Genomic DNA, 19,639 nt, shown 5'->3' on the forward strand with positions numbered 1-19,639 from the left:
AAAAAATTTAGATTCCTATCCCATTATCTCTTCATACACAAAACATGGACAAGGAGAGACCACTCACGGGCATTACAACACAAACAGCAATAAAGAAAGAGCTGATAGAGAAATAGATTTCATTTAAGACAAGGAAAAATATGTTTTCATTATATGCCAAAAAAAGTGCAACCTGGTCCTCTCTTGTGGCCTAGATTGTTTGCTCCCCCCCCCCCCCCCCACATATATCCCTTCTCTCTTCTTGACTCTTGACATGTTTGTCTACCCGTGACCTCTACCTTTCTTTCATTCTCTTTCTCTCTATTTCAACAACAATATTTTTATAATATAGACCTTTTTCCAACTAACGATAAAGTACCAACTAAGCTGTATATAAACATGATAGAAACTCGCCACTCTCATCACTCAACCTCTAATATTGCATTCCCCTTTTGCTCTCTCATTCTCCTTTTATTCCTAAAACCATGTCAAAGTTTCAACGTTTTCTGTACATTACCTTCATTTTCTTTCTATTGAATTCAGGCCATGCATTGTGTCATACCAAAGGAATCAGATTCAGAAGCTCTAAAGGGAAGCACAGCCACAGGCAATCAACAATGACGGGAACCAATGGCTCCGAGCAGCAATTCATGCAGTGGGTCAAATTTGTTGGTAGCCTTAATCACTCAGTTTTCAAGACAGCAAAGAACAAGCTTTTCCCTTCTTATACTCTCACTGTGGACAAGAATCCGGCCAAAGGAGACTTCACCACTATCCAGGATGCCATTGATTCTCTTCCTTTAGTAAATCTTGTGAGAGTGGTCATCAAGGTCCATGCAGGGGTTTACACGTGAGTTCCTTGTGGCTTTCCTTCATTTGTAGTTTTACTCTGTCCTTATGCTTCTCTGCACATATATATAGATTCTAGAGTTTGTCTACATTCACTTGTATGCTAATTCTTGTTCAATGTGAAACTGTCATACAGACACAAGAATGTAATTTCCAATTTTGTCTTTATCTACCTGATCAAAATGCCTTCTGATATGGTTTTTGACCAAAGAGTCTAATTCAAACCAATCTTGTCTTTCAAACTATCTTTAAGAAATTAACAAATATTTACATATATTTGATTTGATTTCAGAGAGAAGGTTAACATTCCACCATTGAAATCTTTCATAACCATTGAAGGATCAGGAGCAGATGAAACAATTGTCCAATGGGGAGACACAGCTCAAACACCTGGACCAAGAGGACAACCTTTGGGAACCTATGCTTCTGCAACTTTTGCTGTGAATTCCCCTTATTTTATAGCCAAAAACATAACATTCAAGGTAACTTAATTAATCAGCCTTCTTAACTATTCTACAATGTAATTAGTTTCTTATTTGCAAAATCAAATACTGGTGCAGAACACTACACCAGTGCCACCACCAGGAGCAGTAGGGAAACAAGCAGTAGCATTTAGGATATCTGCAGATACAGCTACTTTCTTGGGCTGTAAATTCCTGGGAGCACAAGACACCCTCTATGATCACTTGGGCAGACATTACTATAAAGATTGTTACATTGAAGGTTCAGTGGATTTCATCTTTGGCAATGGCCTCTCCCTCTTTGAGGTTAGTAACTTAATTCCCGACCTGTATATAAGTACATATTATACAAAAAAAAAAAAACAGAAAAAAAAGAAAGAAAGATATGTTGATTAGTGGGATGTGTTTATTTCAGGGGTGTCACGTGCATGCAATAGCGACGTTAACAGGGGCCGTAACAGCACAAGGAAGAGGGAGTATGTTAGACGACACGGGGTTCTCTTTTGTGAACTGTAAGGTCACGGGGTCGGGGGCACTGTACCTAGGGAGGGCATGGGGTCCTTTTTCCAGGGTGATCTTTGCTTACACTTATATGGACAACATTATCATTCCAAAGGGCTGGTACAACTGGGGCGACCCTAGCCGTGAAATGTAACTTCTTTCTTTCCCCTGCACTTCTCTTTCATGCATGCATATAATATACACATATTTTCATCTACAAATATAATTATTAAACACTGAAATTGTTGGGTTATGTTAATGGATAAAATATATATACCCACTTTAGTAGTAGTGGATGCATGGCTGGTGTTTTAGGTATAGTTTGTCAGCTTATCCTTTAGCGTTGCCTCAAACTGAAAAAATTCAAATCTAACTTAAAATGTTAAAGTTAGTAGTGAAAATCTGATTTGTCATTCTCTTAATGGAAAAGGATATAGATGACGTGAAATCACAATTTCATACAATCATTTTTTCCTATGCAAATTAAGTTTTTCATCATTTACTCTATGCTTAAATAAAAATTTGATTAGCTCGAGTATTAAAATACTTAAATTTGTTTTGTTTTATAATTAGATGAATGTTAAATTTGATTTTATTTTAAATATAAATTTTATTTTATTTTAAATGAAAGCATAAATAGTTGTTTATTCCCCTGACCATAACATTCATCTGTTCTGTTGAGAATTTAGGCTTATATATTTGGCAAACAAGTAGGACAAGAAATTAGGGCGGTTAATACTTAATTAGGAACCTGAGCTTCAAAACTGTGTGCTTTTCCTTTGATTGATCTGTAAAATCTACGTGTACTGCATTATGCAGAAGCAAAGAAAGAAAGAAAGGCGTAAGCAATGCCACCCAAAATATTAGATTAGGTAGCAATAGTGGGGGGGGGGGGGATTATAAAAGATAAGAGGCACGCCAGTCTTAACTCTAGTGCTGAGCGGTGCGAAAGTTTATTATATAAATTTAGCAAAGATTGCAGAAGCTATATAGCATGCGCATGCATGATGGGGTGCTAAAGTCTGTAATTTTGTATTGATGTGGTTGGTTTATGTGGGTTGGCAGGACTGTGTTTTATGGGCAGTACAAATGCACTGGACCAGGGGCAAGCTTTGCAGGCAGGGTTTCATGGTCAAGAGAACTGACAGATGAAGAAGCCAAACCTTTTCTTTCTCTTAGTTTCATTGATGGCTCCGAATGGATCAAATTGTAATCATCAAAGAAGCTTTTGTACAATCTAACCAACAAAAATAATACATTTCTACATGAAGGAAGAATATTATAATCAATGATAAAATCGATAATTAGAATTTGGAACCCATAGCTAAATCTTTCTTTTCTAATCAGTCCATTTGCATGATGACCTGGTTGCAAAAAGTTATCAAAGTAACCCAATTGCTGAATAATGGGGAAAGCTAGGATGGAGTTGGAGGCTCGGCCTGCAATAAACAGGCAAGCAGCTAAAGTTTCATCTTGGGTGCCTGTGACATAGGAAGATCATAGATTTAAAAAATAAGGGAAGTCGGTAGGCTTCATGCCAGCTACCAATGTTAGGCCCATTGACTAGAGATCTTAGCTTTTGAAGGACGTTTTGAGCCTACCTAAGCCCTATGTCATGTCACGTGAGCCACAACTCACCATGATTTACCTAATAATAATAAGAATAATAATAATCTAAAAGAATTATTTATACAAATAATATAATATTTTCTACTTTTTCATAATATATAATTTATATATAATTATATGTACTTGAGGATCAAGTTGATAGAATTTGTAAATGTAAAAGATTAAATTTATTGAATTATTTAGAATTAAGATTAAATTAATAAAATATATAAATAAGTGTTATTATACTAATTAGAAAATATTACATCATCGCTTTCGTTAACTATTTAATGGAAACTAACCAAAATAGAAACACACTAATAATTGGGTGATTAATTCTATTCTTTACTTAATATATTATATTTTAAACATAGAAAATGAGTCAGGTTGAACCCAACTCATATTTTAAACAGGTCTAAATTTTTAACCCTAATTAATTTTTCGAGTCTAACATTTTTACCCAAACTCTCTTATATTTTATGCGAGTCTTTAAACTTGAACGAGTAACTCAATCAATAATCAATAAAAAAGTGAACATCAGAGCCTATGTTTTTCATCTCCCATATAATAAAACTACAATGTTACATTATTGGCGATGAGTTACTGATAACAAGAGTGTTTGTTAAAAATCCAAGATAAGTACTTGTTGAAATGGTTTTCGTATTAAATTTATATGGTTTAAGACGCACTTTCAAACTCTCCTAGAGAATCCAACTCCTGTTGAGATAAATTAACATGCTAGAGGTTACATTTTCTAAGTGATTGGAGGTGTGTCGATGTTAGAAAAATTTGACAACAAATTTCATTTAATGTATATCCCAATTCATACGAAATCCCAAAATCTAAAATAACAAAAATTAGAATTGAAATATCTTAACAAGAAAAGAAAGTACAAGAAGAAATGGGATTTGTTTTGCCAAATAAAATAAAATTTTCAATTATATGTTTTTAAATAATTATTTCAAATTATGGTGTAAACTTTTCGCTTCATTAAATAAGAAATTTTAAAGTGTTTAACTTTTTAAAATGTTTTTTATAATGATATTAAATTTTAATTAATTATTGGAATCGTTCTTGTAAAAATCTTGAGAAATAAAAAAATAATTAAGTTAAATTATGTCATAGAATTTACTTTGATTTCTATTTTCAAATTTTAAAATTCAGGTTTAATTGTTAGTATTATGGATTTTTTTGTTAAATTTATTGGTAGTAATGTAACTAAAAAATAACATTTTAATAAACCTAAATTTAACAAAATAATTTTAATAGTGTTAATAATTGCACTTGAATTTTGAAATCTGAAAGTAGAGTGACTAAAATCCTAGAAATAAAAATACAATGACTTATGACATATTTTAAATTTTAATTTAATACAAAATTTCAAATTGAATAAGATAAATAGGTGGATAATTATTCATCGCTCAAAGTGTGTTTGGACAACACATAATAATTGAATGAAAGTGCAATTAATAGGGTAGTAATTGCAATGTTCTTGTAATTTTCCTACACTGTTTGATTAATAGAGTGTAATTATATCCTAATTTTCTGTCATGTTTGATAATATAAATTGTAATTACACAATCACATAATTTAAATTTTAAAAATTATTAATTACTATTGTAAAAAATTATCTATAATACTTAAGGAAACATCTCCAAACAAGTAGCAAAACCTAAAATCAAATCATTGTATATAATGCGTGAGTAAAAACAAAAAAAAGCATCCAACAATATAATTACCAATAAAATCAATATAAAAACAAAACTCGTAAGTAATTTTATTTAATTGTTCTAGCGTTCTATATTTGTTTAATTATACTTTTCTAATGTTAAACATATGCTCATATCTATAATCAATTGATCATTAGCCATGTATAAATAATTAATAATAAATATTATGTAATTTAGTTAATTAGTAGGTTAATATCTATAGAAAATTATCTTTAATCAATAAAATTTTCAAATTATTTAAATAAGATTAGTAATTAACATATAATTATATTTTAAAAATAAAATATATATTCTAAAATTATAATATTATTATTGTTGTATAAAAATAAAATTTTAAATTTAAATTATGTATGGACATGTTTAGAAAGTCATAAGATAATTAGATTAAGTGTAATTGTCTGTCGTTACTATGTGATTATTCCAATTGAGAATTGAAAAGTGTAATTAATGTGCTCAAATTACACCCAATTCAAAATATTAAAATTATATTTAAAATAAATAATTTTTTTGTAAAAATATTAAAATTATATCAAAACTATCCAAAATAGCATAAAATGTTATGTTTATAACATTAAAAATACAAAATAAATAATTTTAAAGATCATCATTTATTTTTATGAAACAACATAATACCTACTATTTTTATAATATAAATTTAATACTAGAAATTCAATATTTAATTTTTCAAATTACAAACAAAACCTTAATTAATAATTTTTATATTATAGAATTTGTATATTAAATAATCCACATAGAAAAATTTAACTAAAAAATAAATATTTAATTTTTATTAATATTATGCGATTTTGTCTAAACTCGTATCGGTTAAAATTCATGCATGATTTTTAAAAATGAAAACCGAATCTAGAAGTTATAGTAGATCGGACAGTACAAATTGGGTTAATTTTGTGGGCTATGAAACTTCAGAGGTTATGAGCTTTGGGGGGCTGATTTTGCAAAATGAACCCATAATCCGAATTGGACGAAGTATCCCTCAATTGATTGTCGCCTTCACCTCAATCTATACATCTAATGTTTTCTTTTTGTTTTCTATTTTTTACATAACAAGATAATATTGGTTAAATTTCAATTCTAATCCTCTAAATTTTTATGATTAAATTTTAATTATGATCATTATATTTCACTTAAATCTATAGCCCTGATGCCTTCCTTACATGACACATGTCTAATTTTTTCTACCTCCTTTTTATGATTAAATTTTAGTTTTGATCCCTATATTCCACTCAATTTTTTTTTGACTAAATTTTAATTCCAACACCTCTAATTTTTATGGTTAAATTTCAGTCACATGCCCAACGTTTTCTTTTTCTTTTTTGACATGACAAGGTAATGGCTAAATTTTAATTCTAATCCCAATAATTTTAATGGTTAAATTTTAGTTTTAATCCTTATATTTTACTCAAATTTGAGATTTAATCTCTATACTTTAATTTTTACATAATTTTGTACTTCAACTTTTATAATGTCATTAGTTAGTCTAAATTAGATGTGTGCATGGGCCGGGCTACCCAGCCCGCCCGAAAAATGAGAGGATTCAGAAAAAAATATAGGCCCTAAATATGGGTTTGGGCAAAAAAAATAAGGCCCGTTTAGAAAATAGGCCGGGCTCGGGTAAAACTTTTTTGGCCGGGCCCGGCCCAATTATATACTAAATTTATTTTTTATTTTTAATCATATTTACATTTTATTTTTAATTTTAATATAATCACTTTTTATTATATTTTCAATTTGTGTATTGTTTTAAGAATTGTTTTAATATAATTTTTTTATTTGTTTCTTATTTTAATATTTGTTTTAAATGTATTTGATGATTTATTATATTTTAAAATTTTAATTTAATGAAATAAGTTTAAAAATTAATATAAATTTGGGCCGGGCCGGGCCGAGCTCAGGCTTAATAATTTTATTTTGGGCCGGGCTTGGACAAATTTTTAGGCCTATATTTCGGGTCGGGCCAGGCTCGGGCCTAGAAAATGGGCCTAAATTTTTGTATGGGCCTGACCCGGCCCATGGACACCTCTAAGTCTAAATACTTTATTTTGATTAAAATGCTTCTGTGAATTTTAAAAAATTGTAACATCGTTTGTCACGCCCCAAAATATAGAAAGTTAATTGAAATAATTAAATAAAAAATGACTTAGGTTTGATGGCTAAGTAGTTAGAGTATTCCATAGAGGTTTTATATTCAAGTCACTCCTCTCCCATTTATTTTCTTTTTAATTTCAACAAACTAAGATAAAAACCATTACCAAAATATATATTGTTAGGAGTGAAAATTTAACTAGAAATAAACTTTAGGCCTAATTGTTACACATACACATCTCCCCTTTTTATACTCGAGTTTGAGTCACCCAAATCCCCAAAATCTATTTTATTTTCTGCAGCAGGCGTAAATTATCATATAGCCCCCTAAAGTTTGAAAATCCTAGGTATTTAACCCCATTTTCCTAGTTACAATTGAACTATAACTTTCTTTTCCAAACTCTACTGAGTTTTTGCTTTTTTTTTTCCTTATTTCTTCTCCATTTTTCTTTTTCATCTTCTTCTTTGCAAAATATTTTCTCTCCATTGTTGAAATTATTTTTGCTTCTCGAATCAAAGTCAATTCTCGTTTGAATTGTTTTTCTTCCGGTCGTCAATTCCCCTATTGAAAGTATTTGTTTCTTTTCATCCAAGATCAATAAGTACGCCCCATTTCAATGATCAAATCTCGTAATTCCCGTAGTAGTAGAGGTGATCATGGGTCGGGCTGAGCCGGGTTCGGGCCAGGCCCAGACAAAATTTTAGGCCCGTCTACTAGGCTCGGGCTCAGCCCAGCCCAAAATATAGGCCTAAAAATTTGTCCAAGCCTGGCCCGAAATCAAATTCTAAGCCCGAGCCCAACCTGGCCCGGCCCGACCCATATTAACTTTTTTTTTTGCTTATTTCATTAAATAAAAAAATCTTAAAAATATAGTAAATCAAATATATTTAAAAACATAAAAAAAAATATTAAAACAAATAAAATGATACTAAAACAATTTTAAAACAATATAAAATTGATAATATAATAAAAAATTGTTATATTAAAAATTTAAAATGATTAAAAATAAAATAAAAATATATTAATATATAATTCGGGCCCGGGCCAAAAAAATCTTACCCGAGGCCCGACCCGTTTTTTAAACGGGCCTCATTTTTTTGCCCAAGCTCATTTTTCGGGCCTATATTTTTACCCAAACCCTCCCATTTTTCGGGCGGGCCTTCGGGCCGGGTCGGGCCGCCTAGCCCATGATCAGCTCTACGTAGTAGTAATGAACAACATAAATATTTGTTCGATCAAATAATCTTTTGTGATTCTTGCCCAAATCTTGAGCCAATCTAGAAAAAAATCATTAACTTGTGTATAAATATTGTTTGAATGACTCATTTTAGGTGGATCGAATTAGATTTGATTGCAAGAAATGTTAATTAGACTTCTGGTGAAAGGTGTGTGTTCTTTTACAAGCGAATCGAGACAAACCATGTCTAAGAATAGGGCAACACGGTCTCCCACACGGGTGTGTAAACCACACGGTCTTTCACAAGGGCGTGTGGACCACACGACCCCTCACTTGACTATTTGCCTTGGAAACCCTAGGCTAGTTCGAATCTCACACGACCTGTCACACAATTGTGTCCCTTCTGTAGGTTAATTTTGTAATTGCCACATGACAACAGTCTCTTACAAAACCATGTAACCCTTCCACACAGCTTAAAGCCTCTCACACTGTTGTGTGACCCTTAATTTACAACTTTACCCATAATTTTATGAATTCATTAGTTTAGTCTGTGAATAGTCCCCAAACTATTTTTAGTGTTTTGTCTTATTCAATTGAGTTCCTAATATTATGAATAATGTTGGAATCTATGATCTGATTGACTAAATTGTTACTATACATGTATGATATGTGATTGGTACATGTTTATTGTCATTGGTTTACTAATAAAATGTTGTTATTTGTACCACTGCACTTTTGATTGCATGACCAATATGACTGTTGTTACTGATAATCTGAATACATGTAATACATGCCACTACTACTGTTAATTTGATTATATGCTAAGCATGTCTACTGTTTCTGTATTGTACTATTATTAGCATGTCATATTGCATTGCATGAGGCGAGACAATTGAAAAGAGGAAGTACTAGCAGTTTATCTACAAACACTGGTGGTTTACCCACAAACTTACTGGCAGTTTTTATCTACAAAAATGTTGTGTATTTACAACCTACTGGCAGTGTATTAACCTGCAAACACTGGTGGTTTATCAAAAAATTTACTAGCAGCTTTTATCTGCAAACCCATTGTACATTCACAACCTACTGACAACATATGAATTTGCAACATTGGTGGTTCATCCACAAATTAGAGTGCCTAGGTTAAAAGAGTTCTAAAGAACTCTTACCGTAGAGTGTAGTGGTAAGGTACAACTTTTCTTTTCTGTTAAACTGATATCGCACTGCATTGACACGCATAAGCATGCTCGAATAAATTGTCAATTTTTGCTTAACTATATGATCGTTACTGTACTAAAAACTGTTATTATGTATGCTTGGTTTATTATTCTGTATTGATTTTCTTGTGATGGAACTCACACTGAGCTTCATAGCTCACCTCCTTTTATTTCCTTCTCTATAGATAACCCATCAAGTTAGGATGCGAACACGGCATCAGAAAGGACTCGACTCAGATTTGTTTTCTTTTTATATAATATTTTAGAGTTATAATTCGATATTTTATTATTCAGAGACTGTAATATTTTATTTTTGAACTGTGGCGTGGGACTTAAGATTGGGGTTTTATAGCATGCATGACATTTTATTTGATGTTAGGATGTTGAAATATGCATTATAATTAGCTATGCACGAAATATGATTTTTACTAGAACTAGGTTAATTATCACTTTTCCGTTGCTAAAATTATAATTAAAATTTTGAGTAATAAATAGATTAGGAGTTAGCTAAGTTTTTGAAAGTAATCATCGTTACATAGGATAGTTAATCTACATTTGTTTTTAACTACTTGTGGGTTTTTCTAAAAATAGACTAAGTTTTCTTCTGAAAAAAAATAAAAATGTTTTAATGTAATTGTTTTAAAACTCTAATAGCTTACTGGGCCATCTTGGTGGCCAATGTAATCTTTCGAATTCAGGCCTAACATCTAGGCTGGGTTGGGGAGGTTACATTTAGTGGTATCAAAGCCTAGGTTTTTTAAGCACGAACTGTGGAAATTTTATTAAGTCTACATGCATGTATTAAAAGGGTATTTTCGAAAAAAACCATGCCACAAGTTTTTCAAAAATTTATTTTCTGCAGGAAATTAAATCTGAGACTTCAGTGCTTATCCTACTTTAGTTACTTTTACTTTTGAAAACTTTAAAGATCAACTGTAATCTTTAAACTGTAGATACCTAGGAAATAGCTAATAATTGAACTTTTGTTTAAAAATTGTAGATATACTTAAACAGTCAAGGTAGACATGGTAGGGGTAGACTGTATAGGTTGCACCTGTTTAGCCACCCACTATTTAGGGAGAAAACTCGATCCTTGAGGAGGAGTACGTTGAGAATTCAACCGCCAATTGTGGTGGAGGCTATGAGAATGACGGCGACGCGGTGACACAGAGGATGCTGAGGTGTTACAAAAGGTTGCTAGAGCCCAAACTAGATCAAGGAGCCGTAAATCTATTGCGGAGAGGCTCCGATCGAATAGAGCCGAAACATTCAAAGGCGTTGTTGGAACGACTCTTACTATGACAGAATACTGGATGTGTAACACCTCTAACCTGTATCCATCGCCAGATTAGGGTTATAAAGCATTACCATACAACTAAAAACATTTAAACTTAACTTTATTCAATAGCATAAACAAATCATATACATAATACCGTTCCTAAATCAAACCCTTGAAGCCCTAAAAATACCCTAAAAAAGATTCGAGACCAATTTGAAACCATTAGAGAAAGTTTAGGAAAAAGTCACAAAATTTTAGAAACAGGGGTCACACGGCTAAGACACACGCCTATGTCTCAAACCGTGTGACCTTGGAACCTAGGACACACGACTGTGTCCCAACCCATGTCCTCATCCGTGTAACTCTCTGAGTAGGTTCACATGCCCGTGTGCCAAGCCGTGTAACTCTCTGAGTCACCCTACATGTCCGTGTGCCAAGCCGTGTGTTAGATCGTGTAACTCACTGGCTTGCAACCTAAGAATTCAGCAAATGACACACGACCATGTTACCAGGCTGTGTGTCTCACACGGCTGAGTCACACGCTCTTGTCTCAAACCGTGTGGACCTAAATTTACCGAAAATCAAGTCATTTCCAATACCATTTCATGCATAAACATTTAGATCATTTGTGCACACTTTCAAGGCACCAAAACCCTATCAAACATACGTATAATTAACATTTTAAGAGTCCTAATTTAACTAACCAATATGCCATTCAAGGGCACCATAAACAACAACCAAACATCACCTACTTAGACATGTTTATATGCTTATTTCAATGCATAAAATTCTAGACCATTTATGTATTAAAACATACCTCATTTAGCCACTTTCATGACATACAAAACGTACCATGAAAGACCATTATCAAGCCATTACAAACTTACCAAAAGAACCATATCTACCTACACATATAAGTGACCAGAATAACTTACCTAAGCAAGCATTGTAAGTTCATCAACAATCCATAAGCATCCAAACACAAACATATCAAGTTACCATTTTACATGTTCATCAAAGACATCACAATAAGTTAACATATACATGCCATTATAAACCTTGCCCAAAATACACAAAAACTACCGAATTGACTTTTGGATAGTGTGATAGATCTTCAATGAGCTTCTAATCAAATCGAGCTTTTGATAATCTATAAAACACAGGAGAGAAACTATATAAGCAATTAATGCTTAGTAAACTCGTATAATTTGAACACAACTTACCATTTCATTTGCATAATGTAAATAGCATAAATGTAATACCAACTAAAACCATAAGCTTGGCATAATGGCTATACAACATCATCAAATCCACAAGTTAGTACATTTGTACATGTTTCAAATGAATTCATCCATAAACAAGTAATTTACACATGTATTCACATCATTTAGATCATCATTCCTTTTCATAAGTTCATGATACATTCCATTTGAACACTTACCATTTCATTTCCTGTTATACCCGTTGAACCATCTAGAATTTCATCTGATACTCAGGAAAGCTCACATGAAGTGTGTCTTTACATAACCGTAACATTTCCTTTACATCGTTGCTCACACAAGCTGTAAATTGGGCCTGCTCATACGAGCTATGGGTCGAAATGTAAGCTACACAATACTGCTCACACGAATTGTGAAGAATTCGCAACAAATGCAGGACCTCAACCATCGGTAGAATATTCAAGACCAGCACCTGAAACATAAAATCCCTAATGACATATCATTTGTATCCTACGAATTCCTGAGGTTCAACCAAGACTTGCTAACTGTCATAGCATTGATTTGTTTATACATCGGTCAATTCATATTATAAATAACATAACAACGTAATATTTGAATAGCATTAATACAATAATCATTTATATGAACTTACCTCAACAACTAGGGGTATGAAGGTTAAATCGAGCTATTTTGAAGCTTTTGTTCTTCCTCGATCTAGGTTCGTAAATGGTTTATCTTGATCTAAATAAAAAATTTCAATCAATTTAATACTTCTAGTATTCAATTTAATCCACATTTCTTATACATACAAAACTACCATTTTGCCCGTAACATTTTAACTTTTTCACAATTTAGTCTTAAGCTTTTAACTTAAAATCTAACCATTTTAATCTCAATCCATGTTAACCAAATATGCAAAGGACCTTGAAACAACCCATGTTTATCATCATTTCACATTAAAACCCTAAATTTTACACCTTTAACAAATTAGTCCCTAATTCCAAAATTCAACAAAAATAACTTAACAGAACTTGTTTACTTTTCAACAAAGACTCATAATGTACCATTTAACATCAAAAACCATCCAAGAACATTCATGGCATAACCCTCAACCCTTAACAGTTTTACAAATTAACCCCCGGGCTAGCTAGATTAAGCTAAAATGAGTTAAAAAAACATAAAAATCATTAAAAACGAGATGAAAAATACTTTCCATGCAAGTGCTCAAGCTAACCGAAATTTCAAGCCCTAAAATGGGTACCTTTCCTTCAAAATTTCAGTGGTGATTAAACTTGGAGAAGATGATACCATCTTTTCTTTATTTTAATTTCTAAAACGAAATTTTAATATGACTCTCCTACAATCCGTAAACCTTAAACAAATAATAAAATAATAATTTTCTTATCATATTTGTGGTCTCAAAATCATTATTCTGACATCATTGAAAACAGAGTGTTATATGATAAAGTCGATGAAAAGGATTCTGGAGAATCTAGATTGTAATCCGAGACAAAGTTGAAGATGATCTCAACTTTATTAAATTTATAATAATACAATTATAATTAATACTAACTTTATACTATTTGTTTGTTCATGTGGTGTTTAAAATAATGAGTTGTAACAAAATCATAAAACAAAATATTTTTTGTAGAGTGAAAAGTATAATAATATTATTTTTATAATGATAATCTCACTCATAATATTTTTACATGCCGTTTTGTGTTCTTTTATCATATAACTCAAGCAATGCTCTAATAAAATATTGCAACTCTTTTATATAATACAATAATAAACACCTTAGTCCATAGCTTATCCCCAATATTTCACGAAGAAATGATTTAAAATAATAAAATATTACTCATTGAAAAAAATTTAAATTGTTTAAATTATAATAAAATTGTAATTGAAGATGAATATAAAATGTTAATTCATATTTCTTGAATTTTGTCTATTTTAATTTTTTAATTAATTAATTTTAATATATTAATATTTAATGTTTATGGGAGTGGGGACCGTTGCAATTAGTCTTGGTTTAAATAAGAAATGTTTAAACTTATAAAATATTGATTATTTTTATTGATAAAATTGAATAGTTTAAATTATAATTAAAATGTAACTGAAATGCTAATAAGTGATACATACAAGACAACCTTTCAAAAGTTTTCAATTCTGCTTTGATTAGATAAATTCATGAATTGTTGATAAAGACAAACTAATGATATATCCAACATATTTCAAAGAAGATAATAAAGTTGCAGACTATTTAAGAAAATTAGCTTGTAGCAATGATATAATAATGTTAAACTGTTTGATCAGCCTCCTTATTAGACTAGGTTTAACCTCTCCTAGTTATTTTTTTATAACAAAAAAATATATTTGTGCTTAATCACTAATTAATTGTTATAAGGGTTGTTGAATAAAATTAATTTTTTAATTATTTTTATTAGGGATAAAATGATGAAGTTGCCCTATGAATAAACTTGTTTAAGTGGATTAAGAGTTGTTAGATATTGTTATATTTTAATTATTAATTATTTTTAGTTTAATGTTATGATAAAATTAAGAGGTTAATTATCCCATTAATTTTTGTTTATTATGATTTTATCAAAATAATTAAGCGTTATAAGAGTTATTTTCCTTCTTAAATTATTATTGTTTTTAAATAGAGACGTTAATCATCACATTAATCACTATTTACCTAAAGTTTCTTTAATTATTCATATTAATCTATGATAAATACATTATTATTAAGATTTTATACATTATTATTAAGATTTTATCTAAAAAATATTATTTAAATTTAAATTTAATTCATTTTATTATTATGATTTTATATAAATATTATTTTTAAATATTAATATAACAAGTACACTGTAAAATTCGTACTTTTATATATATTATAAATTATAGATAAAAAAAAGATTTTGCAAGCAAATTGGAAGTGAATCCTAAATTAACTCACAAGTAGGTATACTTATCAAACCCTTCTAAATATATCATGTAAAATTAAATACTTATATTTAAAGATAAATTTAGACATCAAATAAATTTGAACTTAATGTATAAATAAATTAGTTTGGACAGTTATTTTTAAAATAATAACTTTTTTATATTAATATGAACTCAACTCATGAGTAAAACTCCTTTAAATACATAATTAAATGTACTTATAATTGTAAACTTGTGGAGGCCAAACTTCTACTATGTACAATGTAAATCCTTTTTATGTTGTGTTTTCTTGGTACAAACTCTTTTTTGCTGCCGAATAAAATACATAGTATTGGAGTTAGGACATGTAATTTGCATGCTTTTTTTCTTTTTCTTTTTTTTATAGAACGTAGCAGCTAAATATAAGTGGTCATCCAAATTATGAAGTGGACCCATGATGTCAACCTCTTAGGGGTAGAAAGTCATGGGTGAGCAAATTAAAGGAAGGCTAACATGGTTGCTAGGCTACCTCTAGAAGATTACAAGTTAAAAAAAAAAAATTATATGATAGAAAAATGGTTTGGGCTGTTTCTCAAGGGGACATGTAATGGCAAGTTGGGAAATAAAGAAGCAGGATATAGTTGAACAAATCATATAGCAACCAACCCTACTCTATATACGTATATTATAAGTTAAAAGGGAGTGGTTGCCAAAAAGAGTAGCCATGTGAGAAGCATGATGCTGTAGAATAATGCTGCCGCTCTTCTATTTTACTATAAATGGGATGGCAACTTGATTCGTTAGCTTATTATACTCCCAATATGCTTTGCAAGTATCTCACCTACAGGTTCTCATTTTTCTAATGAAAAAGATCGACGTGCTGATGGGATGACTACAAGAGTTGCAATGAGGTGCGAGAGTGGACTATATATAAATAACAAGAGTTAAAAGTAGAGGTGAACATGGGCCGGGCCGGGCCGGACTGGGTTTGAGCCGGGCCCAAATAAAATTTTAGGCCCTTCTACTAGGCCGGGCCCCGGCCCCGGCCCGAAATATGAGCCTAAAATTTTGTCCAAGCCCGACTCGAAATAAAATTACTAAGCCCGGCCCGGCCCAGCCCATATTAATTTTTTTTCTTATTTCATTAAATAAAAAATTTAAAAATATAATAAATCAAATATATTTAAAAACATAAAATAAATATTAAAACAAATAAAAATAATACTAAAACAATTCTTAAAACAATACACAAATTAACAATATAATAAAATAGTTATATTAAAATTTAAAATAATTAAAATAAAATAAAATATATATTAATATATAATTGGGCGGGCCCGGCCAAAAACTCTTACCCAAGACCCAGCCCGTTTTTTAAACGGGCCTCGCTTTTTGCTCAAGCCCATTTTTCTGGCCTATATTTTTACCCAAACCCTCTCATTTTTCGGGCAGGCCTTCGAGCCGGCCGGGCCGTAACCCATGACCAGCTCTAGTTACAAGTATACAGGAGTGGGTAAAAGTATCCAAGAGAGTTTTGTTCAAGAGGTAAATTGTATTTTGTTTTTGTTTTTTCTTATTAAAGAAATATACAAATTAATACTTATATATTAAATTAAAAATTAAATTGGTCATTTTACTAAAATTTTATTATTTTATACGGTTAAAAATTGATCTCCATTCGTCAATATGAAATACATGTAATACGTTACATATAATTATCTGATTATTCCATTAACTTGATAAAAATATATGAGAATTTTAATATAATGTACAAAATAAAATGCATGTTGTGTATGTCGAGTAGTTTGCCGTACTTATTGTGCGAAAATGAGGCTTTGTGCTAGCACTCACCATGTGGGTGACTTTTGAGGATAGGGCACAGAAATTTATATATTTTTCTTTTTTACTTTATATGAGACTAGACTACATATACATCTTTTTTCTATGTAGTTTGGCATACATTGAAGAAAGCTATATAAGTCTCTTTGGTAAAGAAGTCTTAAGTTTTGTGAATGGGAAAACACGTTAATAGGAGAATTAATTATATGAAATATATAGTGATATTATTATTTTCAATAGTTTAATGTTATATTAGGATTTTTATTTGTATTTAAAATTTTTCATGGTAAAATGTTGAAATTAAGAATGAAAATATTTTGTATCATTAAACTGTTGGAAAAGAAATACAGATAACATAGGCGTCAATATTTTTATTTAAAAATTTGATTTAATTTGATTTTAAATTTAATCTCTTTCAATTTAATTATGAAATATTAGAGAATCTCAAAAAAAAAAAGAAGAAAAAACTCTCCTTAACAAATGGCAATGAATTATTGTTTTAGATGGAAAAGAAGTCAAATAGTGATCTAAGAAAAAGATAACCCCCCACCCCTTATTTTAAATGTAGCACACTAGCAATTAACAAGATTTGAGCTCACACAAGTTGATTATAGAATGGAAAATATAAGGGTGAATCTGTTGAGATAGGACCACACAAAAACCTGTTCAATTTAGTACATTGAATTATTGAAGCCAATTTTCAAAATGCAGTGATTTATGTGCTACAGCTTTTTTTATTTGGAATGGAAGAAAATAATGCTTTATAGGGAGATCTTCTAACTCTTCTTTTTTCCCACAAGAGGGCAATTGAAGATATTTCGTTGGGCCACCCGGATGTGTTTCACCTTATTACACAATAGAATATATCCACTATACATGATCTTCTTCCCATCTACACACAGAATAAAGTTTAAAAGAAATTGCATCTTCATTAATAATGCTAACATTATGATATTCTAAACCATTAATTCTATTATCCAACTCCAATTATTGATACTCGATGTTCATCTTAAAAATTCACGCTATAGGTTATGTGAAAATAAAATAAAATAAAAAACACACAAATTTTTACATGGAAATCCTTTCGGGAAAAAACTACGGGCAGAGGAGAATAAAATTCACTATGTCGAATTCGAATGATTACAAGAGGAATAGACTATGTCTATTTATAGGCTTGTAAAGCCATATTCTAGTAAGACTGAAACACCTTATTCTAATCAATATAAAATAGATAGAGTTTAATAAGGTTTAAAAAAACCTTATTCTAAAATAAAATAAAAGAAGTGTAGTTCTATATGAGTTTTACTTTTATTTTATTTTATCACTATATTTTATTTAAATAAGGATTTGGGTCATTTAATTCTAACAATCTTCACCTTGACACGAATTCTCAATGAACAAGTTCTTCATCGCGAACTCTCAACGAACAAGTTCTCCATCTATTCCATAAAACCCCTTAAGGGTTTAACTTCAACAATGGACACCAACTAAGTCTAAGCTAAGTAATGCTCAAACTTGGTTATAGGAAGTGACTTAGTCATCATATCTGCAGGATTTTCATGAGTACTAATTTTGCTCACAACAATATCATCACGAGCAATAATATCACGAACAAAATGATACCGAACATCAATGTGTTTTTTTCTCTCATGAAACATTTAATCTTTTGAAAGGAAGATTGCACTCTTACTGTCACAAAATACAGTATTGATTTGAAGGTCTTCATTGAGTTCACTAAAGAGTCTCCTCAACCAGATAGCTTCTTGATAAGCCTCAGTAATTGTCATGTACTCAGCTTCAGTGGTAGACAAAGCGACTGTAGTTTGCAAAGTGACTTTCCAACTGATTGCACAACCTCCGATTGTAAAGACATAACCTGTGAAAGATCTTCTTCTATCAAGGTCTCCAGCAAAATCAACATCAACATACCCAATGACTCCATCTCTAGTTCTTCCAAACTGTAAGCAAACATCAGTAGTACCTCGTAAGTATCTTAAAATCCACTGAACTGTTTTTCAGTGTTCTTTACCGGAATTCGCCATGTATCTGCTAACTACACTGACTGTATATGATAAATTTGAATGTGAATAAACCATAGCATACATGAGAGATCCCACTGCACTAGAGTATGAAACATGTGACATGTACTCAATCTCATCATCTGATTGTGGAGACAAAACTGATGAAAGTCTAAAATGGGTTACTAAAGGAGTACTAACAAACGTAGCACTCTGCATATTGAACCTGTAAAGAACTTTCTCAATGTACCTGTTCTGATTTAGGTACAATTTACTTACTTTTCTATCTCTGAGAATCTCAATACCAAGTATCTTCTTTGCTGGTCCTAAATCTTTCATCTTAAATTTTTCACTTAGTTGGGCTTTGACCTTTCTTATCTCTCCTTTATCTTTTGCTGCTATCAAGATGTCATCAACATAAAGAACTAGATACACAAAAGAACCATCACTGTTATTCTTAAAGTAAACATAACTGTCAAAACTACTTCTTTTGAAATCATGAGAAGTCATAAAGGAATCAAACCTCTTGTACCACTGTCTTGGTGACTGTTTCAAACCGTAAAGGGACTTTTTCAGCAAGCAAACAAAGTTCTCTTTTTCTGAGACTGTAAAACCCTCTGATTGTTGCATGTAAATATCCTCCTCAAGTTCTCTATACAAAAATACAGTTTTTACATCTAACTGCTCAAGCTCCAAATCATGTATGGTCACAATACCAAGTAAAGCTCG

The 19,639-nt window shown here is 30.9% G+C and overlaps 1 protein-coding gene across 1 annotated transcript; it reads left to right on the forward strand.

The window, feature by feature from the left end:
• The first annotated feature begins 259 nt into the window (after positions 1-259).
• On the forward strand, positions 260-3,113 carry LOC108485801 (probable pectinesterase 53). The gene is made up of 5 exons (XM_017789647.2): positions 260-829; positions 1,121-1,310; positions 1,389-1,595; positions 1,705-1,940; positions 2,856-3,113. Exons 1-5 carry the CDS (start codon positions 465-467, stop codon positions 3,001-3,003), a joined length of 1,146 nt encoding a protein of 381 aa, XP_017645136.1. The 5' UTR covers positions 260-464; the 3' UTR covers positions 3,004-3,113.
• Positions 3,114-19,639: the final 16,526 nt, after the last annotated feature.

Source organism: Gossypium arboreum, chromosome 6 (genome assembly GCF_025698485.1).
Source record: "Gossypium arboreum isolate Shixiya-1 chromosome 6, ASM2569848v2, whole genome shotgun sequence".
Lineage (NCBI taxonomy): Eukaryota > Viridiplantae > Streptophyta > Magnoliopsida > Malvales > Malvaceae > Gossypium > Gossypium arboreum.

Excerpts from the sequence above, each read along its gene's own strand:
- LOC108485801 (XM_017789647.2), top strand. The coding sequence starts at position 465 with ATGTCAAAGTTTCAACGTTTTCTGTACATTACCTTCATTTTCTTTCTA. Across the intron at positions 1,311-1,388 it reads CCAAAAACATAACATTCAAG|AACACTACACCAGTGCCACC; the intron begins GTAACTTAATTA and ends ATACTGGTGCAG. Across the intron at positions 1,596-1,704 it reads ATGGCCTCTCCCTCTTTGAG|GGGTGTCACGTGCATGCAAT; the intron begins GTTAGTAACTTA and ends TGTTTATTTCAG.